At 55.7% G+C, this 23,231-nt stretch overlaps 1 protein-coding gene across 3 annotated transcripts in view; it reads right to left on the bottom strand.

The window, feature by feature from the left end:
- CAMSAP1 (calmodulin regulated spectrin associated protein 1) overlaps positions 1–23,231 on the bottom strand; it is a 55,798-nt gene that overhangs the window by 5,687 nt on the left and 26,880 nt on the right. The window contains exons 5-16 of one of the 3 annotated variants that reach the window (XM_032633982.1): positions 21,278–21,358; positions 17,992–18,133; positions 9,557–9,696; positions 9,372–9,468; positions 7,739–7,895; positions 7,190–7,281; positions 6,560–6,644; positions 3,552–5,931; positions 2,513–2,667; positions 2,179–2,387; positions 1,787–1,889; positions 233–351 (exon numbers count right to left, since the gene is read on the bottom strand). In XM_032633982.1, the coding sequence (XP_032489873.1) occupies positions 233–351; positions 1,787–1,889; positions 2,179–2,387; positions 2,513–2,667; positions 3,552–5,931; positions 6,560–6,644; positions 7,190–7,281; positions 7,739–7,895; positions 9,372–9,468; positions 9,557–9,696; positions 17,992–18,133; positions 21,278–21,358 (3,760 nt within the window). The remainder of the gene's footprint in view (positions 1–232; positions 352–1,786; positions 1,890–2,178; positions 2,388–2,512; positions 2,668–3,551; positions 5,932–6,559; positions 6,645–7,189; positions 7,282–7,738; positions 7,896–9,371; positions 9,469–9,556; positions 9,697–17,991; positions 18,134–21,277; positions 21,359–23,231) is intronic. The other 2 variants (XM_032633983.1, XM_032633984.1) reach the window with 2 other exon arrangements.

Here is a 23,231-nt window from a genome sequence, read left to right as displayed (position 1 = left end):
AAGTAAGTAATAATTTATTCCCTTTCCAATTTTGGTTTCTTTGATTAAAAAAAAAAAAAAGAAACCAAGAAACAGTAATTCTTAAAAGCCTAAGGTTCCAAAGTGCCCAGGACGCCACAGTGAGCCGTGGGCTGTGCAGACATAAGGGCACGTCACCCCCTGCGCCCGGGCCCCGCCCCCCCCACCAGGCCGCGGCCGTGTGCCCGTGCCCCACAGAGAGCGAGGCCGTCACCTGTGTACTCGGCCACCGAGGCAAGGGAGGATGCGGCGGACGCCGTCTCCCAGTCTCTGTCGGTGCTCCGGCTGGGGTTGCGGCTCAGGATGGGCAAGGCTTCCAGGGACTCGACTCTGCTGGGGAAGAGGACAGGGGCGGGGCTGGGAGGGCGGCGGGCACGCCTCCTCTCGCCCACAACTGGCACCGGCTGGCGGGATCCCGCCCCGAAACGAGCCAGGCTGCACCACGGGCACATGAAGGGCCATCGGCCGCGGCAGGAGGCTGGCAGCAGCAGTGGGGAGCGCAGCCGGTGCTCCCTGGAGAATACGATGACAGACTCGGGGCAAGACACAAAGACCCCACCCGCCTCGGGCACCAGATTGACCTCATCAGGGAAGGTTCGCCCTCACGCTCAGCCCTGCTGGCGTGGGAACCAGAGGACCCGGTTTGGGCCATCTGCACCGCTGCCAGACAAGGGACGGGACCCCGGGAAGGAAGGACAGGCAGAGAGGGCCGAGTCCAAAACCCCGGCAGGTCTCAAACGACTCTCCAATCCCTGGCAGGCCTGAGCCGCGTCCCTGCGGGGCCGTCTCCGCTGAGCGGGACACAGACGCTCACGCACGAGAGGCAGGTGCGGGCGCAGTCCGAATCCAACCCCGGTAACCGACCGCCTGGACAAAATTCCAACCAGAATCCCCGGGAGGTGTCCTCCACAAAGCCCCGGCGACAAGAAGCCACCAGACGTGTGGAGAGGCAGGACAACACTCATGATGAAGGATCCGAGGGGAGACCCTGCCTACCAGGAGGCCAAGCCCACCCGTGGAGGTGGCTGCTGAGGCCCGCGGGCAGAGGTTCAGTGCCAGCGACAGGGTCCCCGGGCCTCCGCCCAAATTACTCCTTAATCACAAAGGGAAATTCTCCAGCAGCCGTGGGAAAACAGCACCTTAACCCAAGTCAAAGTGACACACACAACTGGCTGCGCTGAGAAAGACACGTCGTCCTCTCTGGGGTGTTACCGCCAAACATGCACAGCCTGGACCTAATCCTGGGAAACCCACTGGGGGACGAGCAACAAAATAACTGGCCCGTACTCGGCAGAAGCGTCAAGGCCCAGGAGGACAAAGGAGGGCGAGGGCCCGTGCTGGACAGAAGGGACACAGTGACTCAGGGCGACCGTGGTCCCGCACGGGCCTGGGCTCTCAAGGACACTCTGCCAATCGGCCATGGCGGGCATGGACTGGGGACCTAATGGCAGTGCTGGTTTGATGACTGTGGTGACACAAGCCAACGTCCTTGTTCAGAGAACGTGCGCTCCAAAGCGTTTAAGGATAAAGAGGATGCCACCAACTTACTCGTAAACGATTAAAAACGAAAACGCGTGCAGGGCCGGGAGGACAAGGGGACAGAGGACAAAAATGTCGAAACATTTCGCTAATCGGTGAACCTCGGTGAAGGGCAGTTGGCTCCTGTGACATTACTGCCATGGCTCTGGACGTCTGAAATTGCACCAAAATCACAGCGACAGAACCACTGCCCACACGGTGTCCCGCTGCACGGCACCCGGCCCCTTACCGCTGGGAAGGCGTGCCCCCCGAATGCACGCTCTCGGGCTCTGTGGTCGTTGCGGAGGCCAAGGACAGGCTGGAGCCCGACTGGGCCCGGCTCAGGTCATCCGCTGCCAGAGACAAGACAAGACAGGCTTTCGTGACACGCGTGTTTGGCCCGCCAGCCACCTGACCTGTGCAGCAGGAGAAAGAGCCGGGGGCCCGAAGCCAGCGGGACGCGGGGCCCCAGGCTGGGACCCTCCCCACGCGCACGGCTCCCACCACCTGGGGACCCGGCGCTCAGTCCCAACCTTCCCTTCTGTGAAACGGGAGAGCCCCCTGCAGCCCAGCCTCGCGGCCTCGGGAGAGCTCCAGTGGCTCAGGGCCGCGAAGGGGGAGGGCCCCGCGCCGCGCGCTCACGTGGAGGGGTGCTCTTGGGCCCCGAATCGCTGCTGGGCTCCTCCCGGTGCACGGACTTGGGCCGCGGCTTCCGGGGCCTGGACTTGGGTTTCCCCAGGCCCTGCTCCTCCAGGATCTGCTGCTGCTTCCGCCGCAGGTACTCCTGCTTGATGAGCTCCCGCCGCGCCTTCTCCTCCTCCTTGCGGATCCGATCTTCCTCCGCTTTACGCCTGCGGGAAGGAGCGGCCAGGACGCCCTGGTCACGCCAGCGCCGCGCCGCGCCGCGGGAGGGGACGACAGACACGGCGGCCACGCCGACCGCGTGCGGTGCCCGCCAGGCACCCGGGCCACCTACCGTGCCTCGTCTCTCCTGAGCTCGACCTCCACCTCCAGCTGCTGCCTCCGCATGCGGGCCTCCTCGGCTTTGCGCTGCTGCTTCAGAAGGAAGGCTGCCCGCTTCCTGGCGAGCTCGTCGTCCGCCTTCTGTTCGTCCTGCAGGGCAGACGCCACCTACAGCGCGGCCGGGCACGACCCCCGTGGGTCCCCAGCACTGCCGCCCCCGGCCCTCCACGCACCCCAGGAACATGAAACGCTTCCTACTCCTCGTAACTGATGGGTGAGCGAGCGTCTCTCTACAGACACGCTAAAATACAAACGGGAGTCAAACCGCGCCCTTCGAGGAGCATTTAGTCTGCTGGCACTGAACTCCGTTCGCCTTAAAAACTGCACTTGTATCTCCACAACAGGAGCCAAAACCCAGACGGGTCATTTGTCTGTTCCCAATTTAAGAGCACAAACGTCAGGCAAAGGCCGTGCGCGTCTCCTGAGAAGACGGCCCTCAGAGCTCCGCGGTGCGTCAGCCACCTCCTAAGTGCCAGGACAAAAGGAGACGCTATCAAGACAGAAGGGACTCTCACAACTCACTGCTCTCTCCTGAAGGAAACGCTACAAGAAAGGCGCTGAGAGAAACAAAAACGTTTCCTAAAGTTTCTACGCCCGCCGGGACTCTAACGGGGTGAAGCAAACCTTGGCCCAAAGGCCAAGTGCAGCCCGTGACCTGTTCTGCAGAGACTGCGAGCTAAGAATGTTTTTTCACTCTTAAACGGTTGGAAAACCATCAAAAGAAAAACATTTCGTGACACACGAGAACGAGTCAGAACTCCCATTTCAGGGCCCAAGGTCAAGCTCTGCTGGCGCACAGCCAGGCTCCCGCAAGCAGGCGCTCCCAGCGGCTTAGGGCGAGTTGGGTCCTTGCGGAGACCACGCGGCCACGAAGCCGCATGCGTCTCTCCTCAGCCTCCACAGAAGAGGTTAGGTTCTCTGTGACGCCCTCACGACTAGGCCAGGGTGACGTGCCCGCCCACCACGTGACACAGACGCCACCAGCGCTTTACCTTGAAGAAGAAGCCGACCCCCGGCTTCTGGTCGCCCTCGCTGGCGAGGTCCGCGGAGCTGTGGCGGCCTTCCGTCCCCCCGTCATCGTCGGGGGCCTTCAGGTCGGAGAGGTCCACCTCGATGAGGCTAGCCTTGCTCCTCGGGGGCCCGTCCAGGGCCGCGACCCCCTTTCCCGGCCCGCTGAGGGCGGCGAGCCCCGCCCCCCTCACGCCGTCTTCCAGAGCCTCCCTGAAGCCCATCTGTTCCGAGGTGACGCTGGCATCCCTGGGGGAGGCCGAGACAAATGTCCGCTGGTTGTTCTCATCGTGGAGCCTGTAACTGGCGAAGCAGCACTCCTCGTGGGGGTCACTCCCAGGGTCGGCGACCCCATCCCAGCCCGGGTCAGAGGGCGTCCGGGGGGAGAAGGACCGTAAGCGCGGGGTGGCCTCGACACCAGGCGTGAGGGCCTTGCTTCGGGAGGAACCCTGCGCTCGCTCCTTCGGCACCTTCAGCTCGGCCGGTCTTCCCGAACGGGAATTCCGACCCGGACCGAGCCGAGGGGCCTTGCGGTGGCCGGCCAGGGCCGTCGGAGAGAGCGGCTCGCCAAAGTGTATGGCCCCCTTGACCGTGGGGTCCCGGGAGCCGTTCCTGGGGCCCGGCGCGGGCAGCGTGGGGGACGCGAGCAGCAGCTGTTCCTGCTGCTGGGAGACCCTGAGGATGGCCTGCTGCAGCGTGCTGATGGTCTCGTTCAGCTTCTCGATGGACAGGTCGCACTCGCCCAGGTCCACGCCCACGTCCACGCCCTCGACGGCCTCCAGGAGCACCGCTGACAGCGCCTTGCTCCGCTCCAGCTCGGGGAGGGCGGCGGGGTCCTTGCGCTGATGCTGCTGGACCAGAGCCAGGTCCTGTCCGTCCAGGTCGGGGGGCCCCAGGAGGTCTCCCCCGCCCTCCTCCTTGCCAAGCAGGTCTCCCACCCGGGACACGCCATCGAGGTCGTCCCCGTCGTGCTGAGGGTGCCCTCCCGCCGAGGCCCCCGCTCTCGGTGGCCGAGGGGCGGCGTCGGCCCGGCCCCTCCTGACCACGTGCAGGAAGGCTGCCTTGCCCAGCTTCAGGCGCTGCCGCGCCGACAGCGCCTCCACCTTCTTCTTCTGCGCCTCGATGGCCCGGCGCTTCTCCTCCAGCTGCATGTGCAGCCGCGCCAGCTCAGAGGCCAGCAGGTTGGCCTGGTCCCCGCCCTGCCAGCCCGGGCTCTGCTCGCCCCTCTGCTTCCACGTGGTCAGCGGGGCCGGGCAGCTCTCCGAGGCGTCGGGCGTGGTCTTCTGGGAGCTGCTCGTGCTTGACTTGGTCTCGCAGCTGTTGAGCCTGTGAAGCTTCTTCTCGGCAAAGCTGGTCATCTTCACGCCCCCGCCGGCCACGGAGCCGCTGCTGAGCTGGCTCAGACACGGGCTGGAGCGGCCGCTGGCGTCGTCCTTGCCCTCGTGCTCCTTCACTTTCAGGTCCTCCTGCAGCTTCGCTGACTCCTCCTCCCCAGCATACCCGGCCCCCAGCACGGGGCAGTCCTCACCGGCGAAGGCCTGCTCGGCCCCCTCCAGGTCTGTGATGTCCGAGTCGGAGTCCTGCCTCAGGATGGCCCAGGCCTCCGGGCCAAGGGCGCAGGGGCTCTGCGCACAGCTCGCGGACAGCCTGCCCTCCACGTCCTCGTCGGCTCTGCCCAGGTGAAGGAAGAAGCCGTCGGCTGGCGGTCCCCAAGACGGCAGGCTGGAAACGCCGCCGGCCGGAGGCCCGCCACGGGCGTCCCCCGCTGCCTGCGGCCCCGCCTCAGTGGGCACGGGGCCGAAGCCCGTGGGAAGCTCTGAACAGGAGATGGGGGTGAAAGTCCTATTCAAGTCTCGACTGACGTGACTGCCGGGCGCCTTCTTCCGCCCGGGAGGCTGGTGGCCCTCGCCGGACCTCCTGGACGTGAAGCCCCTCGGCCGCCCCTCTCCGCACTCATCCTCCTTGGTGACCGCCTGCTTCTCCTTGGCTGGCCTGAGCACGGCCGGCATCAGTGGCTCCAGGAAGAAACTGTCAGGTTGACTTTCTAAGGCATCCGCCAGCCTCTGGGGAGACCTGGCACCTGCCGTCAGGCCGGGCTCGGCGCCCTGGTGAGCCGCATCCGTCCTAACGACGGCCAGGAGCTCCTCACCCTCGTCCTCGATGCTGACATTGTTCAGAAGGCTTCTTCCATCGGTCCTGAGGGCCGCGGGCTGGGGCTGGTTCTGCGGGGTCAGATGAATGACGCTGGATGCCAAGCTGTCCTTGCTGATGGAGCGGGCCAGGCTGACGCTGTCGCCAGAGCCCGGGTCCACGTCGCAGCTCGCAGCGTGATGGAGAGCAAAGGGCGCTGGCTGAGACACAGGCCTGCAACATGGGGAAAGGAGCCATTGCACACGCCACGTCCCCACGCACGAGAGGCTACGCAAGCTCGCGAGTGACGAGAGCGTGAGTTAAGAAGAGAGAATCCAAATCTTACACACGGGAGACTTAAACAAACCCTGTCCCGGGCAAAAGAAAGCCAGAGAGCCTTTCAGTCCAGCAATTCTCAGACACTCTGGCCCAGCTCCCCTTAAAGATGCTGGGGATCCCAAAGCGGGTTTATGGATTCATCAATATTTGTCACTTCAGAAATTCAAGCTGAGATCCTTTCAAAATGATTAAAAATTCCCGTGAGAAATCGATCCCATGAGCAGTGGCCATATTTTCTAAAACAGACCCGTGCAGAGTATAAACGGGGATCATTCACATTCTTGCAGACCTGACACCTGGCTGCATGCTTGTGTCTGATCTGATTCAACCCGCTGTGATCCCACACCTGGCGAGGCCCTGAGAATGGGAAAAGTAGTGACATCCCGGCGTTGTTACGGATCTAATTCTGACCTCCAGGGGACTCCGTGGGGCCCAGGGGTCCTTGCACCGCATCTGGGGCACTGCTCTGTCAAGACTAACGAACATGTCAAGTAGAAATGTATTTGAAACGCGGGTAGGTCACCTGTTTTTTTTTTCTGTCCACGCTACTGATGCCCCTCGGGGCTGACCGTCGACTCGGGTTAAGGAATTAGATCGGTGTCGCTGGTCTGCAGTTGGAGGAAACAGTTTATGTTCAGCATGAAGTAACTGATTTTATACCATTTGAAATTCTGTTACTATAATAACCATTTCTCAAGGAAATGCACCGTAACTCAGTACCCCAAAACTGCTACGGAACGCAAGTAGCCACAATACAAAAAGTTTTCGTAGTTTCCATAACAGGCAGTGTGTAATTCAACCGTGATCACGGCCATGAAAATAATCAGAGTGCTAATTACACGCCGATGTCAATTAAATGACGTCAACGCCCACTGAGATAACGAGCGGATGTCAACGTATAAGCTCTTGCGGCAAAAGACAACAGTAATTTTCTGTGTGCTCCGTGTGATTCATTATGTCTCAGTGACATTTTCACTGTAACGACTATGAATTCTAAGGTACGTCAATAAAGGTCAAAACAAATTCTGCCACAGTCTTCTCAACTAACATCGCTACGTCATGCTGAGTCTATTTATTTTGAGAGCCATGATATTAAGGAACTCCAGCGAGAGGGATGGGAAACAGCCCGCAAAGGGGAGACGGCGCTTCTTACCAGCGGGGTCCTCTCCCTGCACTGTCTTTTGCTGTTTCTGTCTCAGTGGCAACAACGGATGCGATGGGCTAAAGGCAGAGGCCCCTTTCCCCCTAAACAGAGAAAGGATGGGAGAGAAAAATCACTACCTCATCAATCTTCAAGTTCAAAAACAAAGGCGTGAGAAGCTATGGAGACCATCACAAATTCACGCCAACCTGTAAGAAGTTCACAGGTTCCTTGGGAAAATTAACTGTTATAAAAATGAACCAAAAATGCGCCAAGAACTTCAAACTTGGGATAAACATCCAAACTGCAGCTAGGGGACGTACTGACCTCTGGTTACGGCCTGTAACACAACAGGTTTCAAGCTTTCACAGTAAATTCAAGTTCGCTTTAAGGCTACCCTGCTCGCCTCCGGGGGAGCAGGGGCCACAGGAGGCCCTCTCACTACCTACTCCGCACAGGCCTGCCATCACCCCTGAGAAAAGGTAATCCCCACGGGAACTGTAAACCAGCAGGAAGAGGGAGGCCGGGTGGCGGCTCTGTCCCGAGAACAGACAGACTTACAGGAGCTCAGGCTCTTCGAGGTGCAGGTGGTGCAGCTGGGTGGGGGGCTGCGGATCGGCTGGGCTCGCCGCCGCGGGGCTGCCCAGGAAGCTGCGCTTGGTGGCGTTGGAGATGGGAACAGGAGGCCGAGTGCTTCTGGGGTGCGATACTGATTTAGCTGCAGAAACAATTTTATAGAAATAGTTATTAACAGTTACAACACTAGCAAGAAGACTCTAAAAAATAAATCCGTTTTTTGTAAGCACTAAAGACCCAACTTTTTTACCGGAAACCAAAACTTCTCCAAAAAACTAAAATGGGTTCAAGGTCAACAAGTGTATTCTGCAATGAATACGACAGATATTATACCAAAATGAGTACTAAGACCAAAAGACCAACACAGAGTAGAAGAGCGAGCACCGGGACTGGAGGCTGCGTCTCGGCGCCGGGGCCCTGGGGGTGCAGCCGCCGGGACGCCTTGCCGGCCAAACCCTCAAGGCGGCAGCTGCCTCAGCTGCAGAGAGACCTGGTCTCCTGAGCCCAGCCTGTGACAGCACCTCAGTGGTCACTTCAGCTCAGGCCCCCGTGGGGTCAGGTGAGGAGATCAGGCCCAGCCCGAAGCTCCAGTCTGAACAGGGACCCCACCTCTGAGGCTGCTCCCCAGAACGCTGGCCCGAGACAGTGCCAGGGACAGTCCCGGCAGCAGGAACCAGACTCCAGGGCCAGATCGCTCACTGCCCAGGGGTCTTACGTGAGGGGAGCCGCCGAGGTTCTCAGGGGCAGGGGAGCACGCCTTGGCCACTGCCCCGAGCCCTGGCCGTCTGGGCGTCTGCTCTGCCGGTGTGGCGGGGGTGTGTCTGTGTCACTTTCTGTTTCAATCCCTGACGAGGCTGAGCACCCTTTCATAACGCCATTAGGCACCCGGAGTCCTGCTTTCACGAAGCACCTGTTCAAGTCTTTTGCTCTTTTTTTTATTGGTTTGTCTTTTTCTTCTTTTGGTATGTTCTGGACACTGTGTGTCTGCTGTAGGTATACGACAAGGATCTTCTACCCCTGGTAGCTACTTGATTTCCTTTTTTTTTTACTCTTTTCATCATCTTTTAATGAAAAAAGGCCTACATTTTAATGTGGCCAATGATCAATCTTTGCCTCTGTGGCTAAGATTTTTATATTCTTTGTAAGAAATCACAAGGACATGAAAACATTCTCCCGTATCATCTTCTTAAAGTTTCGGAGACTCTCAAGGCTGGCAGATCGTTTTACTCTGTGCTAAGACACATCTTTTTCTGCCTTGTTTTAGGGGCAAAAAAGTCAAAGCTGTGGAGGGTGAGGATTGGCATCGCGGACTAGAGCACTTCCCGCCCGAGGTCCGTCAGAATCACCTGGAACCTTCTCTCCAACGTCTCCTGCTCGCCCTTGGATCCTGACGCCGCAGGGCCAGGACGGACCCCCAGCTCACAGTCTGGAGGAGCTCTGACCACCACGGCGCACCAGACGGGGGCCCAGACGGTGACAGCGCTCTGTCCTCCCAAAAGAAACCACTTAAACACCACTGTCGCACAAAAACCAGGAACCAGTTAAGCGCACCTTCCGAGTGCTGTGCCACGACTCCCTTAGAGGAAACAGCTGTCACTTTACGGAGTTTGTCACTCACCATCTTTCAGTTCCTGAACATCCCTGGGCTGAACAAAGTCTGGTTTGACATTCTCAAACCACCAGAAGAGCTCGGCAATAAAAACCATAACGTTTGGCTAAAAGGAAAACGAGAAATCAAGGACACAGTGAGGAGCTTATTCGCACAGGGCTTTAAAAATGTGTTTTTAATAAAGTCGTTATTACCTTCAACACTAAGGGAGCGTACAGCATATCTTCTAGAGTGAGATAAAAGCACTTGTTCAGATACTCATTTGAGAATTCTCTCAGAAGCCGAATATTATACAGACTGTCCGCCATCGACGTTACCTCTTTCAAGCATATATCTAACAGATGAAAAGAAAACTGCAATTTATTAGAAAGACATTCTGCTTCATAAGTGTGTGTGCGCGCACATACACTGGTGTGCGTGCGTGTACACATACATACAATTTTCAACTGGAAAACAATTTAAATAAAGGTAGAGGTGACATTTAAAAAGGTAGTAACTTTAACAGATTTAAACATCACAACAAGTATTATAAATGATGTTAAACATAGAAAGAAAACACTCGAGAAAAAGACAGGAGAAATCTCCAGGACCTGAATTCAATTGTTAACATCTAAAAGGTATACAATAATTACCTGAACTTTTAAGACTGGGCTTCCAACAGGAATAGTAACAATCCCCTTTCAGTTTATAAAGGACCCGGCGGCATCAGGCCACTTAACATCTAACCAAGCCCCTTTCCCCCATCCCTCGAGGGAGGTTATCTCCGTGGCTGGGGGAGGGGAGCATAAAACAGGAAGTGTCAGGCTTATCCACAGGGAAGCACAGGAACACTGCAGATCACAGAACTCAGGAGCTGTGCAGAGCACAAGCCCTCCTCTGCTGCCCGCCTGCACCTGTAGCAGGACAACTGCCCGTTTTACGCCGCTCTGCAGGATGCCAGCCCCTCACCCAGAGAATTCCAGCGCAGACACCCGCACTGGGCGCTGAGCAGGCTCCGTGGGGGGAGGTGGGCCCGGCCTCAGACAGGAACCAGTAGAACACCTAGATACCACTCCCGACTAAACTGGAGGTAGCTATACTGATGACTTAGCTTTGCCTGTAAATAAATAAACAGGACTGAGGAACACCACTTATTTTAAAATAACTTCACTCCCAAGAGGAAATCGTTTTCAGCGATTTAGAAATCTCACGCGCACACGGGATTCACAGCATCCGGGATCTACGTACGAATTCTGTCCTAGGCAGCGATGCCCCAGCACTACGGATTCTCAAGAGAAAACTTCTATAAGCTGAGTAACTAACTGTGCACATTTATATTGCTAAGAAATGTTTCTTTTTTAAAATTCAGATTATGAAACATTACAAATGTAAAGAACAGACTCCCGTGTACCCTCAACCCAGATGGGACGAACATTAACATCACACCTTCTCCGATCCAGACCTTACTTTCTTTCAGTAACAAAGCATCACAGGAGGTGAAGCCCAGCTCCCCCCAAGGCAACCACTCTCCTCAAGCCCCGTGACCTGTCTCGTGTGGGTGCCTTTACCACGTATGGTCTCTGCCCATAAATCCTATCAACAGTGCGCTGCTGACCTGGCTGTCTTCAATTTACATTCATGACAACAAACCGCCCATCACGTTGCAGCCCGTTATCTTCCCCAAACTCGGAACTACGTTTCCAAATTGTTCTGCGCTGCTGTGGGCAGATTTCAGTCACTCATTTTAACAGCGATCTAGGATTCCACAATTTTCACTAGTACGTAAAATGTCAGAAAAACCAAACTTGCACGCCGTCTGCGCTGGCGACCCTCCCAGAAGGGGCTGCAAGCTGCACTGCCCACACCTGACATCGCCCGGCCACGTCCCACCCCGCCGGGCCACCCCGCTGGGCCCGCTCTGCCTTCCTGCAGTGGTGCACCCCCCCCCACTGCCGCAGGCTCGCCCTGACCTCCTCCTCTGGGAAAAAGCTGTTCTTGTTTTGCCTCTGGGCTGTTCACCTTTTTCCTACCGATTTGTAGGAATTCTTTTTGTATTATGGTTACAAAACAATTGTGTGACAATCCTTTGTCCATTTATATCTGTTGCAAACACTTTTTCATGGGTACAGCTTTTACCACTTAGTTTTGTCTATGATGTTCCTCTGTCACCACAGTGAATCTTAATATGGTTAAATACAGGAATCTTTTCTATTACTTGGCTATTTTGTAAGTTAAATAATCCATCCCAACACCAATGTCATAAAAATATTTTCTTTTCAAAGTTTTTAAATTCTGCTTTTCCGGTTTATGTCTTTCATCCAAGAAAGAGCGTTTGGCTCATGTGGGGTGGAGTCTCACTGCATCTCCCCCCCACAGATGGCGCTTTGCCCCACATTCTGCGCTGGCCAGTCCCCCTTGCCCTACAAGCTGTGGGCCACGCCAGGCCCTGGGGTCCCACAGAGAGTCACTGTTCGGACCTCTCTGCATGGCTCCCCTGCACTTAGCGGATGTAAAGTTAAACAAAACTTGGTCTTTGCAGAGCAAGTACCCCATATTCCTCTTCTTCAAAATCACAACTTGTCTGAAATCTGGGACAAGGCAAGAGAACGATGAATGTCATGGGTCATAACCCGTTGCGTGAAGTAAGAATCCACGAGGCCATCTTGATACAAATCACCACGCGGATAAATAACGACAGAGGAGAGGAGAGCAGAGCAGCCCTCTGCACAAGAGTGCTGACCCACCAGAGAACAAGCAGCAGAGCTAGAAACTCCCGACAGATGCCAATGCTGGGGTGAAAGCGCGACGAGAGACCAAAGCCACTCCCCTATCACTAGTCGGTCATAAAGCAAAGAGCGGTGATCTCAGAGGAGGAAGCCAACGCACGCCACCTGAACCCAGGGACCATCCCTGCGGCATCATTCCTGCTGGAAACCCAGGCCCTGAAGGCCACCAGGAGGGAACGCCGGGCAAAGCCAAACAGGGGACAGTCAACCAACTAAGCGACCTGCATGCCTGGAAAACGTCAAGGGCAAGAAAGGCTGGGACTCAGCTCCAGGTACAGGGAAGCAGAGATGGGACCCTCAACAGGGTGGTGATGCTGGGCCAGAGCCTGGATTGGACAGAAGAAAACGACACCAGGGGCTTCCCTGCTGGTGCAGCGGTTAGGACTCCACGCTCCCAATGCAGGGGCCCAGGTTCGATCCCTGGTCAGGGAACTAGATCCCACACGCATGCCGCAACTAAGAATTCACAGGCCACAACTAAGGAGCCCACCTGCTGCAACTAAGAGCCGGCACAACCGAACAAATAAATAAATGATAATAAATAAATATAAAAAACAAAGAAAGAAAGAAGACCACAGCAAGCCCTAAACCAAGTCTTCACACGGACCCAAACCTGCGACCTGAGACGTGTGAAGGCCGCCACCCTGGGACAAGATCCACGGCGTGGACCCCATCAAGCCCACGGGTTCTGCTTCAGTGTTCAGAGACCTGGCCCAGACCCGGCCCAGACCCGCGCAGTCTGGGAAACACCTATAAAGAGCTGTCCGCAGACACGACGGTTTTGTTCATCCTGGTCACGGAGGTTTACCTAGATGGGCCAGCGAGGTGCTCTCCAGCTCACTGCTGCCCTCACCGCCCAGCACATCAGGCCAGTTCTCACACAGGCTGGGAGCACCTCACCGGCACCGTTGCATCCTGGCTCAATCCAACTGCGAGAGGCCTCGTCTCTGGGGCTCCTATGTTCAGGAGAAAGGCAGTGCCACAGACGGCGCATCCCTCCCCGCGGCCGGTGCACAGAGGGCTCCTTGGGTGCAGACATTTCTCTAAAATCACTGCGCTGCTGCCCAAGGCCAGCGAAGGGCCCGTCAACTGGAAGGATCTGTGACCGTGACCCCGGGAGAGATCCTCTGAGCAGTTTTCTAGAAGTTGCTATCCAAGTATCCATCAGTGACAAAGTCAAATTGAAAACATAATTTCCCTGGGAATTCTTTTTAATACTTATTCTATCTATCTATCTATTTATTTGGTTGTGCTGGGTCTTAGTTGCAGCAGGCGAGCTCCTTAGTTGCGGCACGTGTGTTCCTTAGTTGCGGCTCGCCAGCTCTTTAGTTGTGGCATGCAAACTCTTAGTTGAGCTATGCGTGTGGGATCTAGTTCCCTGACCAGGGATCGAACCCGGGCCCCCTGCACTGGCAGCGTGGAGTCTTAACCACTGTGCCACCAGGGAAGTCCCCTCCCTGGCAATTCTTAAGCACCCTGCACAAGGGAACACAGTGTCCACGGAGCAGCCATGAGTCAGGCTGCCAGGAGCGGCCAGAAGTGGCAAAGCTCCCCTGAGACCTCGGCCTGGAGGACGCCGCCCATGGCTCCAAGTTCCTGGCAGGGAGATGAGGTCAAACACGCTGGACTCTCCTCCTCTTCGTTACTACTTTTACGGGTAAAGCAGGGAGACCAGCACTCTTTGGGCAGGGCCAGCTGCTACTAGTTTTCACCTGGTAGGTTAAACTGCAGGTCTGAAGGTGTCGGGTGTCTTCATTTGGAAAAGGCCCCCTTCGCCCAGCCTGCATTCCCATCTCGGTCAGGTACACTGACCCGCGATCTTTCACAGAGCCCCCAGGAAGCCTGAGGACATTCTGCAAGTGCTCAGAAATTAGGGGTCAATTTCCCGACTGTAGTCGAGGTGAAAATCGCTAAGGAACTGTCCTTGGTGGGAACCTCCACCGACAGGCAGAGGCCGGGGAACGCGACTGGGTCCTGTTTGTGCAGTTATCGGGTATTTCTAGGGATAAGCTGTGCAAGTTGAACAGGAAGAAGGAGACAGGTGGATTTTTTTTAAGAGGAGATGCTTTTCTCCTAGGTGCATCCCGCGTTGAGGTTTCTGAGCCAGCGCTGACTGCCAATGCTGGAGTTTGGCTGTTTTGGATTGAAATCCCTTGGGGAATTTTTTTTTTTTTTTTTTACAAGACTGGTGAATTTTGCTTTTTTTTTTTTTTTTTTTTTTTTGCGGTACGCGGGCCTCTGACCGTTGTGGCCTCTCCCGTTGCGGAGCACAGTCTCCGGACGCGCAGGCTCGGCGGCCACGGCTCACGGGCCCAGCCGCTCCACGGCACGTGGGATCCTCCTGGACCGGGGCACGAACCCGCGTCCCCCGCATCGGCAGGCGGACTCTCAACCACTGCGCCACCAGGGAAGCCCGAATTTTACTTTTTTGAAAAATACTTATTCAAGTGTGCGTTGTTTTTTTTTTTCACAGACAATCTTTATTAGGTGTGCGCCTCCAGCTTAGATCCTGTTGGAGATGCTGTTTTGCTGTTAGGTGGGTTAAAGGGTTAACCCTGGGTGAGTTTGGTAATAAACGGTTGTTGAAGTTTAAAAAAAAAAGAATGTGTTTGTTCTCCAGTTATTCCCAACTAGCTCAGGGAGAAAGAGCACAAACGTGACAAGATGTAACGGCTGGAAAGTCTGGGGACAAGAGTGCATCAATTCCTGCGCCTTCTCTGGAAAAGTAAACTCACATCGAAATAAAGTCTCCAGGACTTCGCTGGTGGCACAGTGGTTAAGAATCCACCTGTCAATGCAAGGGACACGGGTTGGAGCACTGGTCTGGGAAGATCCCACAGGCTGCGGAGCCACTAAGCCCGCGCGCCACAACTACTGAAGCCCGCGCGCCACAACTACTGAAGCCCGCGCGCCTAGAGCCCGTGCTCCGCAACAAGAGAGGCCACCGCGATGAGAAGCCCGCGCGCAGCAACGAAGACCCAATGCAGCCGAAAACAAAAATAAAGTCTCCAAAACAACCGTTTTGTCCCTTTGGCCTCCAGTCTTCCACATGAATGTTTACATTCCCTCGTCAATTTCTGTAAAAAGGACTTGCGACAACTGCATGAACAATCAGGGGACATCACAATTTTTATACTGCTTCTTGGCATCTAAGAATATAGTTTAAATCCCACCCGACGGCAGAGTTCATGATTTTTCCCACGGTCCCACGTCTTTTTGTTGAGTTTATTCCCCAGCACTACAGACAGGTCTTCTGTGGGTCCCAACGCTCACCAGGAGCTGGCACCGTGCCCGGGGCAGGTGGACAGAGCCACCCTGCCAGGGCTGGGGCTACGGCACCCCCTCCCGTCCCCGTGACTGCAACAGTCCGGGGTCGAGAACCTCCGTGGGGTCAGAGCACGTCAGCGGCAGGCCAAGGGCATCCGTCACAAACGGGCAGTGGCTTCTAAGAGACCTTGGTCTGTGCCTCCTGAGATGAACAGGAGAACACGCTCAGCCATTCAATTCTTGTTTTCTAGAACTTTACACAGGATTTTCAACCCATGCTAAGAAGGAAAGAGAGCCTATGCCCTTCCTCCCATGCTCTGCTCCTCGTGCCGGAATAACCCCGGCAAATACGACCTGCACGTCTGCTCCGGAGCCCTCCCGGGACGCTCGGCTTGGCCTCCTGCACCCCTCTACTCTGCTCCTCCACCAGGCGGCTTGTCCAGAGCCCAGGCGGGCCGTCCTCTTCAGGACGGGACCTGCAACTCAGCCTGTCTCCTCCATGTGTTGGGGTGATTTCTGACCAGAGGGGAAAGACTACTCTTTATTTTTCTTCCTTCAGCTTTTTTGGGTTTACTTCTATGTTCCTTTCGAATGCGCTGAGATCAACCTGGTTCATTAATTCTTAAATTCCTTACTGTCCAGACTATGCACCGAGGCGACGTTTCCCTTCACCCGTCACCCTGAGCTGCGTCCTGTGGGTTCTGGCATGTACGCCGTTCATCCATTTAATTCAACAAATACCTGATCAAATTTGTCCCAGACGCTATTTTAGACGGTCGGGATGTATCAGTGAACAAACAGACAAAAACGCCTGCCCTTACAGAGCTCCCACTAGAAAATTCCACTGTAATTTCTACTTTGATCCGTGAACTATTCTGAGGTATCTTCTTTGGTTTCTGAGCACTGACAATTTTAAAGGTTTGGAGAGATACGCTGCACGTCTTTGCTACTGACTTCTCATTTTACTGTGCTGTGAGGAACTATCAATCCTCTGCAATCCGTCGAGGTTTCTTCCGTGGCCTGAATCAAGCCCACTTTTGTAAAGGCCTCCAGGCTTCCTCGTTTTAAAAGAGCACGACCCCTACGAGCCGGTGCGCTGGGCCCAGCCTGCGTCCGTGTGTTCAAGGCCCCTCTGGCCTCACTCTGCCCTCACCTGCTTCCTCAGCCTGGTCCCGCAAGGCAAGTCGTGAGCCTGGCTCCCGTCACTCCACCCTGTGGTTCTGTCGTTTTTAAAGCCCAGTTTTGACGTTCCGCTATTAGGCGCAATGAGCTTCGACACTCACATCCTGCCGTGGGTTTTCCCTTCCTCGGTAGCACAGGCTCTCTGTCCCTCGTAGCTGTTTTTGTCTCGAGACCCCGGAGGACAGGTTAGAGACAGGCTGGACGAAGCCCGAGGCAGGACTGCCTACCCACACACGCAGCGGGCGGAGGGCCGAGGGGAGGGAGCCCCGCGCGCTCGAGCGCCCCGCACGTCGGCATTTTAAACACCCTGCGCTCGCATTCAGGGCTCTTCCTCACCCAGGTCTGTCCGCGGCGCCTGCCGGCCTGGTGGTGGCAGGGCCCCTTCTCTGCGGGTCTGGCGGACCCTGGCGGCGGCCGCGCTCCCACACGGCAACACTCTGCTCTGAGTCCCCCCGAACGAGTCCTGGACCCGAACGAACTCGCCTGGGACGCAGCCCGGCAGCTCACTTCCTCAGGAAAGACCTCCGCCTCCGCCCCGAGACGAGCCTCCTGGGTCTTCCCTGGCCGCGGGGGAGCCTCCCCAGTCCTTTCCAGGGCCCCGGTTACAGGTCTCAGCGGCACACGGCCCAGGCCGCACGGGGACAGAGGCCTGACGGGCCCGGGGCCGGCACGTGCCAATTTGGGGGTTTTCAATCACAGATGGAGACCCCCTCCTGGAACCTGAGCCCCCGTTTCTTTCAAGGTCAGCTGTGTGCTTTAGAAACTACAAAGCCCAGCACTTCCGCACTTGGATCAGAAGCAGGACCGACGTCTGCTCAGCGCCGGCAGCGAGTCTGACGGACGCTCTACGTGCGGCCAGCGGTCGGGGCAGCCGTGGGCCTCACACCTCCCTCCCCCAGAAAGAAGAGGACTCAGCGAAACCTACATCAGAGCTCCTGTCCGCACGGCCCTGGACAGGTGTCCGGCGCCATGCTGCTCACGGCATCACCCGCACCTCTCCCCGCGGCCAGGCGTGAGCACCTCAGAGACACACGACACAGTGATACCAACACCGAGCCCACGTGAGTCACTCACGGCTTGGCAACAGATGGGTCTGCGCTCATTTTCCTAAACCACATTCTAGATGTTTTAAATCAACTAGAGTAGGGCTGACGGGCTCTCGACCATTCTGAGACTGAAGTACAGTCACCAATATTTAACACGTTACCCAAATATTTCCAAGTCCCGTTTCCCAGCGGAGAAAACTGGTGGAGGCTAAAGACAAACACGCCACCGTCAGAGCTGCCCGCCTCTGCACTACCCCGGCTGGCACTAAGGACTCAGGGCGACTCCCCGGGGTTCTGACCGTCCGGATCAGAGCATCCTAACGGCCTCCTGAGCCTCGGGTCCGTTCCAGAGGCACGCGCTCCACTCACCGTCCAGCTTCATCTGCTCCGGGCAATAGTAATGGACCACGGCCAGGAGAGCAGCCCCGTGGCTGCCGTCCCGCATCAGGTCCTCCAACAACGGGAAGTAGGGCGGCTGCCTCGCTGACAGGTGCTCTCGGCGGTAGCGCACCTGCGGTGGAGAAAAGGGAAAGGGTCACTACGCACGAGGTGCCGTCACTGCCGCCTACGTCACGTCTAGAGTTAACAGGAGTCCTGCGGGACGATGTTTAGAACAGCGGCGATCGCGTGGGAAAGCCCCAAATGTCTGGATTTCACAGTCCGCCTGGGACGCGTGTCAAGATCCAGGGAACTGGGCTTCGCGGCCACACTGGGTGACAGCAGTTAGCTGCTAAAGACACCGGCCGTCTCACTCTAAAGGGCCGGGCACACCCAGGGCAAGGAAGCAGCACACACGTCTACACTGCCAGAGGCCGCGCACCATCGGCGGATGAGAAACAAGTTAAACGGCGAACAGCCAACGCTGGGAAGACCCACGTCACTGTTACTTTCCTCAGATTACCAGCATTAACCTTGGCCATTGTGAAGAGCACGAAGCAGCACTAACAGAGTTTGAGAAAATACCCAAAACCAGGTCAGACGGAACGTCGTCTGATCCGTCAGCCGGCCCCTCCGTACGTGCACGGAAGCGTCAGGAACCTGAGTGCTGTAAGAAACAGGCGTGCTTCAAGGTTTCTGTGCTTCTGCCTCTACAGGAAGCCACGTGCACGGTGCTCTGAGCCTCCCCGCGCCCCTGGGCACTGCCCCTGGAGCTGGGCCTCGCTCACGAGCACAGACACACAGGCCGCCAGGGGACCGCGTCCTGTGGCACAGGTGAGCCTGGCATCTCCTGCAGCCGCGCTTTCTCCAGGGGAGGAGAACACAGTGCCAGCTCGAGGGAGAAAACCCGCCACCCGTGCTGCCCGCTATGGATCTCCGCGAGCCGTGCAGGAGAGTCAACCCAAAGGAAGGCGCCCCGGCAAGAACGCAGTGTGCGCACAGCGCCGGCATCTGCACGGAACACGCCTCACCCGTGCACGTGCAACGCACGCCACTAACGCTGGCCTCGACGTGGACTTTAACTTGTTTCTCGGGCCGCCGTGCCCAGGGGCCAGCCTTGGGGCTCCCGCATGCAGAGCCCGAGGCACACGCCGGGCCAGGTCTCCACACACACAGACAGCACGCGGGCCGAGCACGGCATGCAGGGAAGCAGGTGGTTTTGCGGCTGACGATGGATGGTGTGCGTTTGCATCAGGGAAAGTGCTGAAGCCCTGGGTCAGGGGAGCCAGTGCCACCCCTCGAGGGGACCCTGCTCCAAACCCCCAGCAGCCTAACAGTCACCCCGCTACCGATGAGCCAGACATGCGCTCAGGCGGCCACGGTGACCAACTGCTAGGAGGAAACCTACAGGCGCTCTGCTCTCGGCCACATTCTCCAGTTTCTACACGAAGTCTCATCTGAAACCCCACTTCCTGGAGGACACCTGCATCTCTGACTGTGTCCTCACTACAGCTCATAACTGCTTTTAACAGTTCTCTCTTTGGCCTTCAGTTTTCGAGAAGTTAAGAGATACGTAAATATGCATAAAAATGCTTACCCCCTCTTTGTTATTAATATATTTCAAAGAGAAGCAAAATTACCCATCAGCTACAAAGCAGACTATATCACTGCTCACGCGGATCCCACTGACAGTTTTATATCCACAGTATCTCCTTTATGATGGAATTCTAAGGATAATTTGATCCAAATAATTAAACTAAAGGATCAGGCAAATAAAGGAGCCTTCAAAAAGATTTGTTCTCCAAAACTTCATTTTAAAATGCACCACTTGGAGCACCAGGTATTTTTCCGTGGGAAACAGTGTAACGAACTGTTTCTGCTTCCAGAACAGGTCACCAGGTGGAGCACAGCCAGAGCTGCAGACCAAACCACCATGGACCGTAACGTCAGGAAGGACAAGTCCAAAGGGGAACCTGGCAAATTGGATGATTTGTCACCCCTGCTGGTACCTATCAGAAAGGAGAATACAGCCTGTCATTGACCTTGAAGTTCGTCATATAAAGAAGTTAACTATGTGTCCAAAGAAGACACTGTCTGCAAGTCTACCTAAGAAACCGGGCAAAACCACACTCTGGGTGTTGGCTACAAAATGCACCTTAGGGCTCCAGAGGGCCTTGTTACGGTCTACTCTGCCCAGAACCGGGCCATCACTGCCCCGCGGGAAATGCAACAACACCACCAAGGAGGACATTCAGACAAACGGTCACGAGCAGTCTGCAATGGAGGCAAGTGGTTGTGGCGGGACGGCCGTCTGGACGGCAGCTGGGCGCACGCGCGGAGCTCACTTACGGGCACTAGCTTCCAGTACCACTTGGAGGGAGACTGCTCGGGAGGCGAGGGAAGGAAGGCAGGAGAGGAGGTCAGCGCGGCAGGCGCACGCGTGGACAGACGAGACACACACCTGCACGCCACGTTCACACGAGAGGCGGGGCGTCCCTCTGCGCTAGCAGATGACCGCAGGGGAAGCTCCCAGGCACCTCTACGACACTGGCCTCTGCGGGGGCAAAGACTACTCTGGAAACTCCGCACGGGCCGGGCACCAAAAAGGACAGGAGCCAACCGCCATTCGGGGAGGGGCTCAGCGAGCCGCCCACGCCCATCTGAGGAAGGGGGGTGGCTCACGGAAGCGTGGCCGGGGTGAGGTGCCCACGGACAGCATCCCCGGGGTCCAGGTAAGAGAGGGGAGCAAGGGGACAGTCGCTCATCCCGCAGCCCAGGGGCCCGCAGCCCAGGCCAGGCCACGTCGTACACGCGTTTGAAGAACATGGATTCAGTCACACACGTGCTCGGCCAAAAAATATAGTAATAATCAGGTCACACAGGACGTTAGTGGGTCATTTCACTGGACACGTGACATTTACCCGCCTGAATCCCACACTGGGCGCACAGTCCGTGAGGGCTCCAAGGGGACCTCTGGCTGCGGGCAACCCCCCCACCCGCCATGCTGACTTCACCCCGGGTGACCCTACGTCCCTTCCTCTGGAGCTTCCGACACCTCCCACCTCTCCCCCACCCTCCCAAGTTCAACACTAGGCTGCCCCTGCCTGGGAGAAAGGGCAGTGGCCACCGCGCCCTCGCCACCAGGGCCGGGCCCAGGGCACTCGCTCCCTGCTTGGTGAGAACAACGAACAAGCACAGAGCACACACAGACACAGTTCTTTAAAACGGGAGCAACGCTAACTTGGTGCGTTCCAGAGAAGTGAAATTTACCCTTTACCTTTTGATGAGCTGGACTTTCCAATAACTGCTGTTTTAACTTAACTTCTTTCTCTGTTATCTCTCTCATTTTAAGATTTACCTAAAGTAGAAGAAATTAAATGCATTAAAAAGGCAACTGAAATTGATTTCCAACAGTGGTGTGTACATCCTTCCAGCACCCACCTTACTTGTTTGAACTCAGGCTGGCTCTTAGATGCAGGTAATATTTAGACCCATGACACGCATGCAGAAATACATGGATTCCCTGTGACCTGTGGTTCGACACAGAGAGCAAGGAAGGCCCTCACGCCCCACAGCACCCACGTGATGCTTTCCACCTCACGACAGGATCGGCAGCCTCAGCGCTGAGTGTCCCCAGTGCACGGGCAGCCCAAGTTCACCGCCACTACCAGCGAATACTGCTGATAACACGGTCTGGCTGAAAACCCCCGAAGCCTAACAGGTGCTCGCACATTCCCTGACCACCAAAATAGCGCTAAGAACTGTCATGAGACACTCGTAAGCAATTAATACAGCTGCTCGGAAATAATCAAAATTGCAATTATAAAATAATAGCGTGGAGAAAAACACTCATCAATGTTAACAGGGACATGGTCAAAGCTATAGTCAGATGAAATGCCACAGAACTGAATGTCTTCTCATTAAACAAGAATAAAGGTAAGTGAAATCTGGCACATCAAATCAAGAATGTAGAAAATTTGTTTTTTAGAAGAGAAAGACAAAAGAAAAATCAATGTTGATAAGTTTTAAAATAAATGAATTACGGCTTCCCTGGTGGCACAGTGGTTAAGAATCCACCTGCCAATGCATGGGACACAGGTTCGATCCCTGGACCGGGAAGATCCCACGTGCCGCAGAGCAACTAAGCCCGTGCATCACAACTACTGAGCCTGCGCGTCTGGAGCCCGCGAGCCGCAACTAACTGAAGCCCGCGTGCCCAGAGTCCGTACTCCACAACAAGAGAAGCCACCGCAATGAGAAGCCCGCGCGCTGCAAAGAAGAGTAGCTCCCGCTCGCCACAACTCGAGAAAGCCCGCGTGCAGCAACAAAGACCCAACGCAGCCAGAAAGTGAATAGATAAAATAAATGAATTAGAATAGATGGATGGATGGATACGTGATAAAGCAAGTATTGTAAAAAAACGTTCACTGTAAAATCTAGGTGGTGGATACAGGGTGTTCTCTGTATAATTCTGTCAACTTTTCTGCATGTTTAAAATTTTTCACAATAAAATACTAGAAGTTAAAAATTTTAGAAAATTCGTTTCTGCCATAAACTAGATACCTTCCTAACATGGAAAGGATTTTCTGACTGGATTGGTGATGCTATGAATCATTGTAATTTTTGATACTGTATCATGAAATGTGACGTCGGGAAGATCCACACCACTCAGCAAAACAATTTTCCCAATGACAAGGCATGGCCTTACAAAATCGTGAGTAACAGGACCAGGAGGAATGTAAGGAAGGTTTTAATACAACAGAGTACAAAAAGTTCACTGGGGGCTTCCCTGGTGGCTCAGTGGTTAAGAATCCACCTGCCAATGCTTGGGACACAGGTTCGATCCCTGGTCCGGGAAGCTCCCACATGCCGCAGAGCAACTAAGCCCGTGTACCACAACTACTGAGCCTGTGCCCTAGAGCCCGTGAGCCACAACTACTGAGCCCACGTGCCACAACTACTGAAGCCCGCGCGCCTAGAGCCCGTGCTCCGCAACAAGAGAAGCCACCGCAATGAGAAGCCCGCGCACTGCAAGGAAGAGTAGCCCCCGCTCATCACAACTAGAGAAAGCTCCCGTGCGGCAACAAAGACCAAACGCAGCCAAAAAAAAGAAAAGTTCACTGGGCTAGTATCTAGATTATATAAAAGAATCGTTGCAACAATAAAAAGACGAATAATCCAATTTTAAAATGGGCAAAGGATGTGAACAGACATTTCTCCAAAAAAGATCT

Source organism: Phocoena sinus, chromosome 6 (assembly GCF_008692025.1).
Source record: "Phocoena sinus isolate mPhoSin1 chromosome 6, mPhoSin1.pri, whole genome shotgun sequence".
Taxonomy (NCBI): Eukaryota; Metazoa; Chordata; class Mammalia; order Artiodactyla; family Phocoenidae; genus Phocoena; species Phocoena sinus.
Note: the sequence above shows the minus strand (reverse complement) of the source record. Positions and strands in the feature narration are given on the sequence as shown.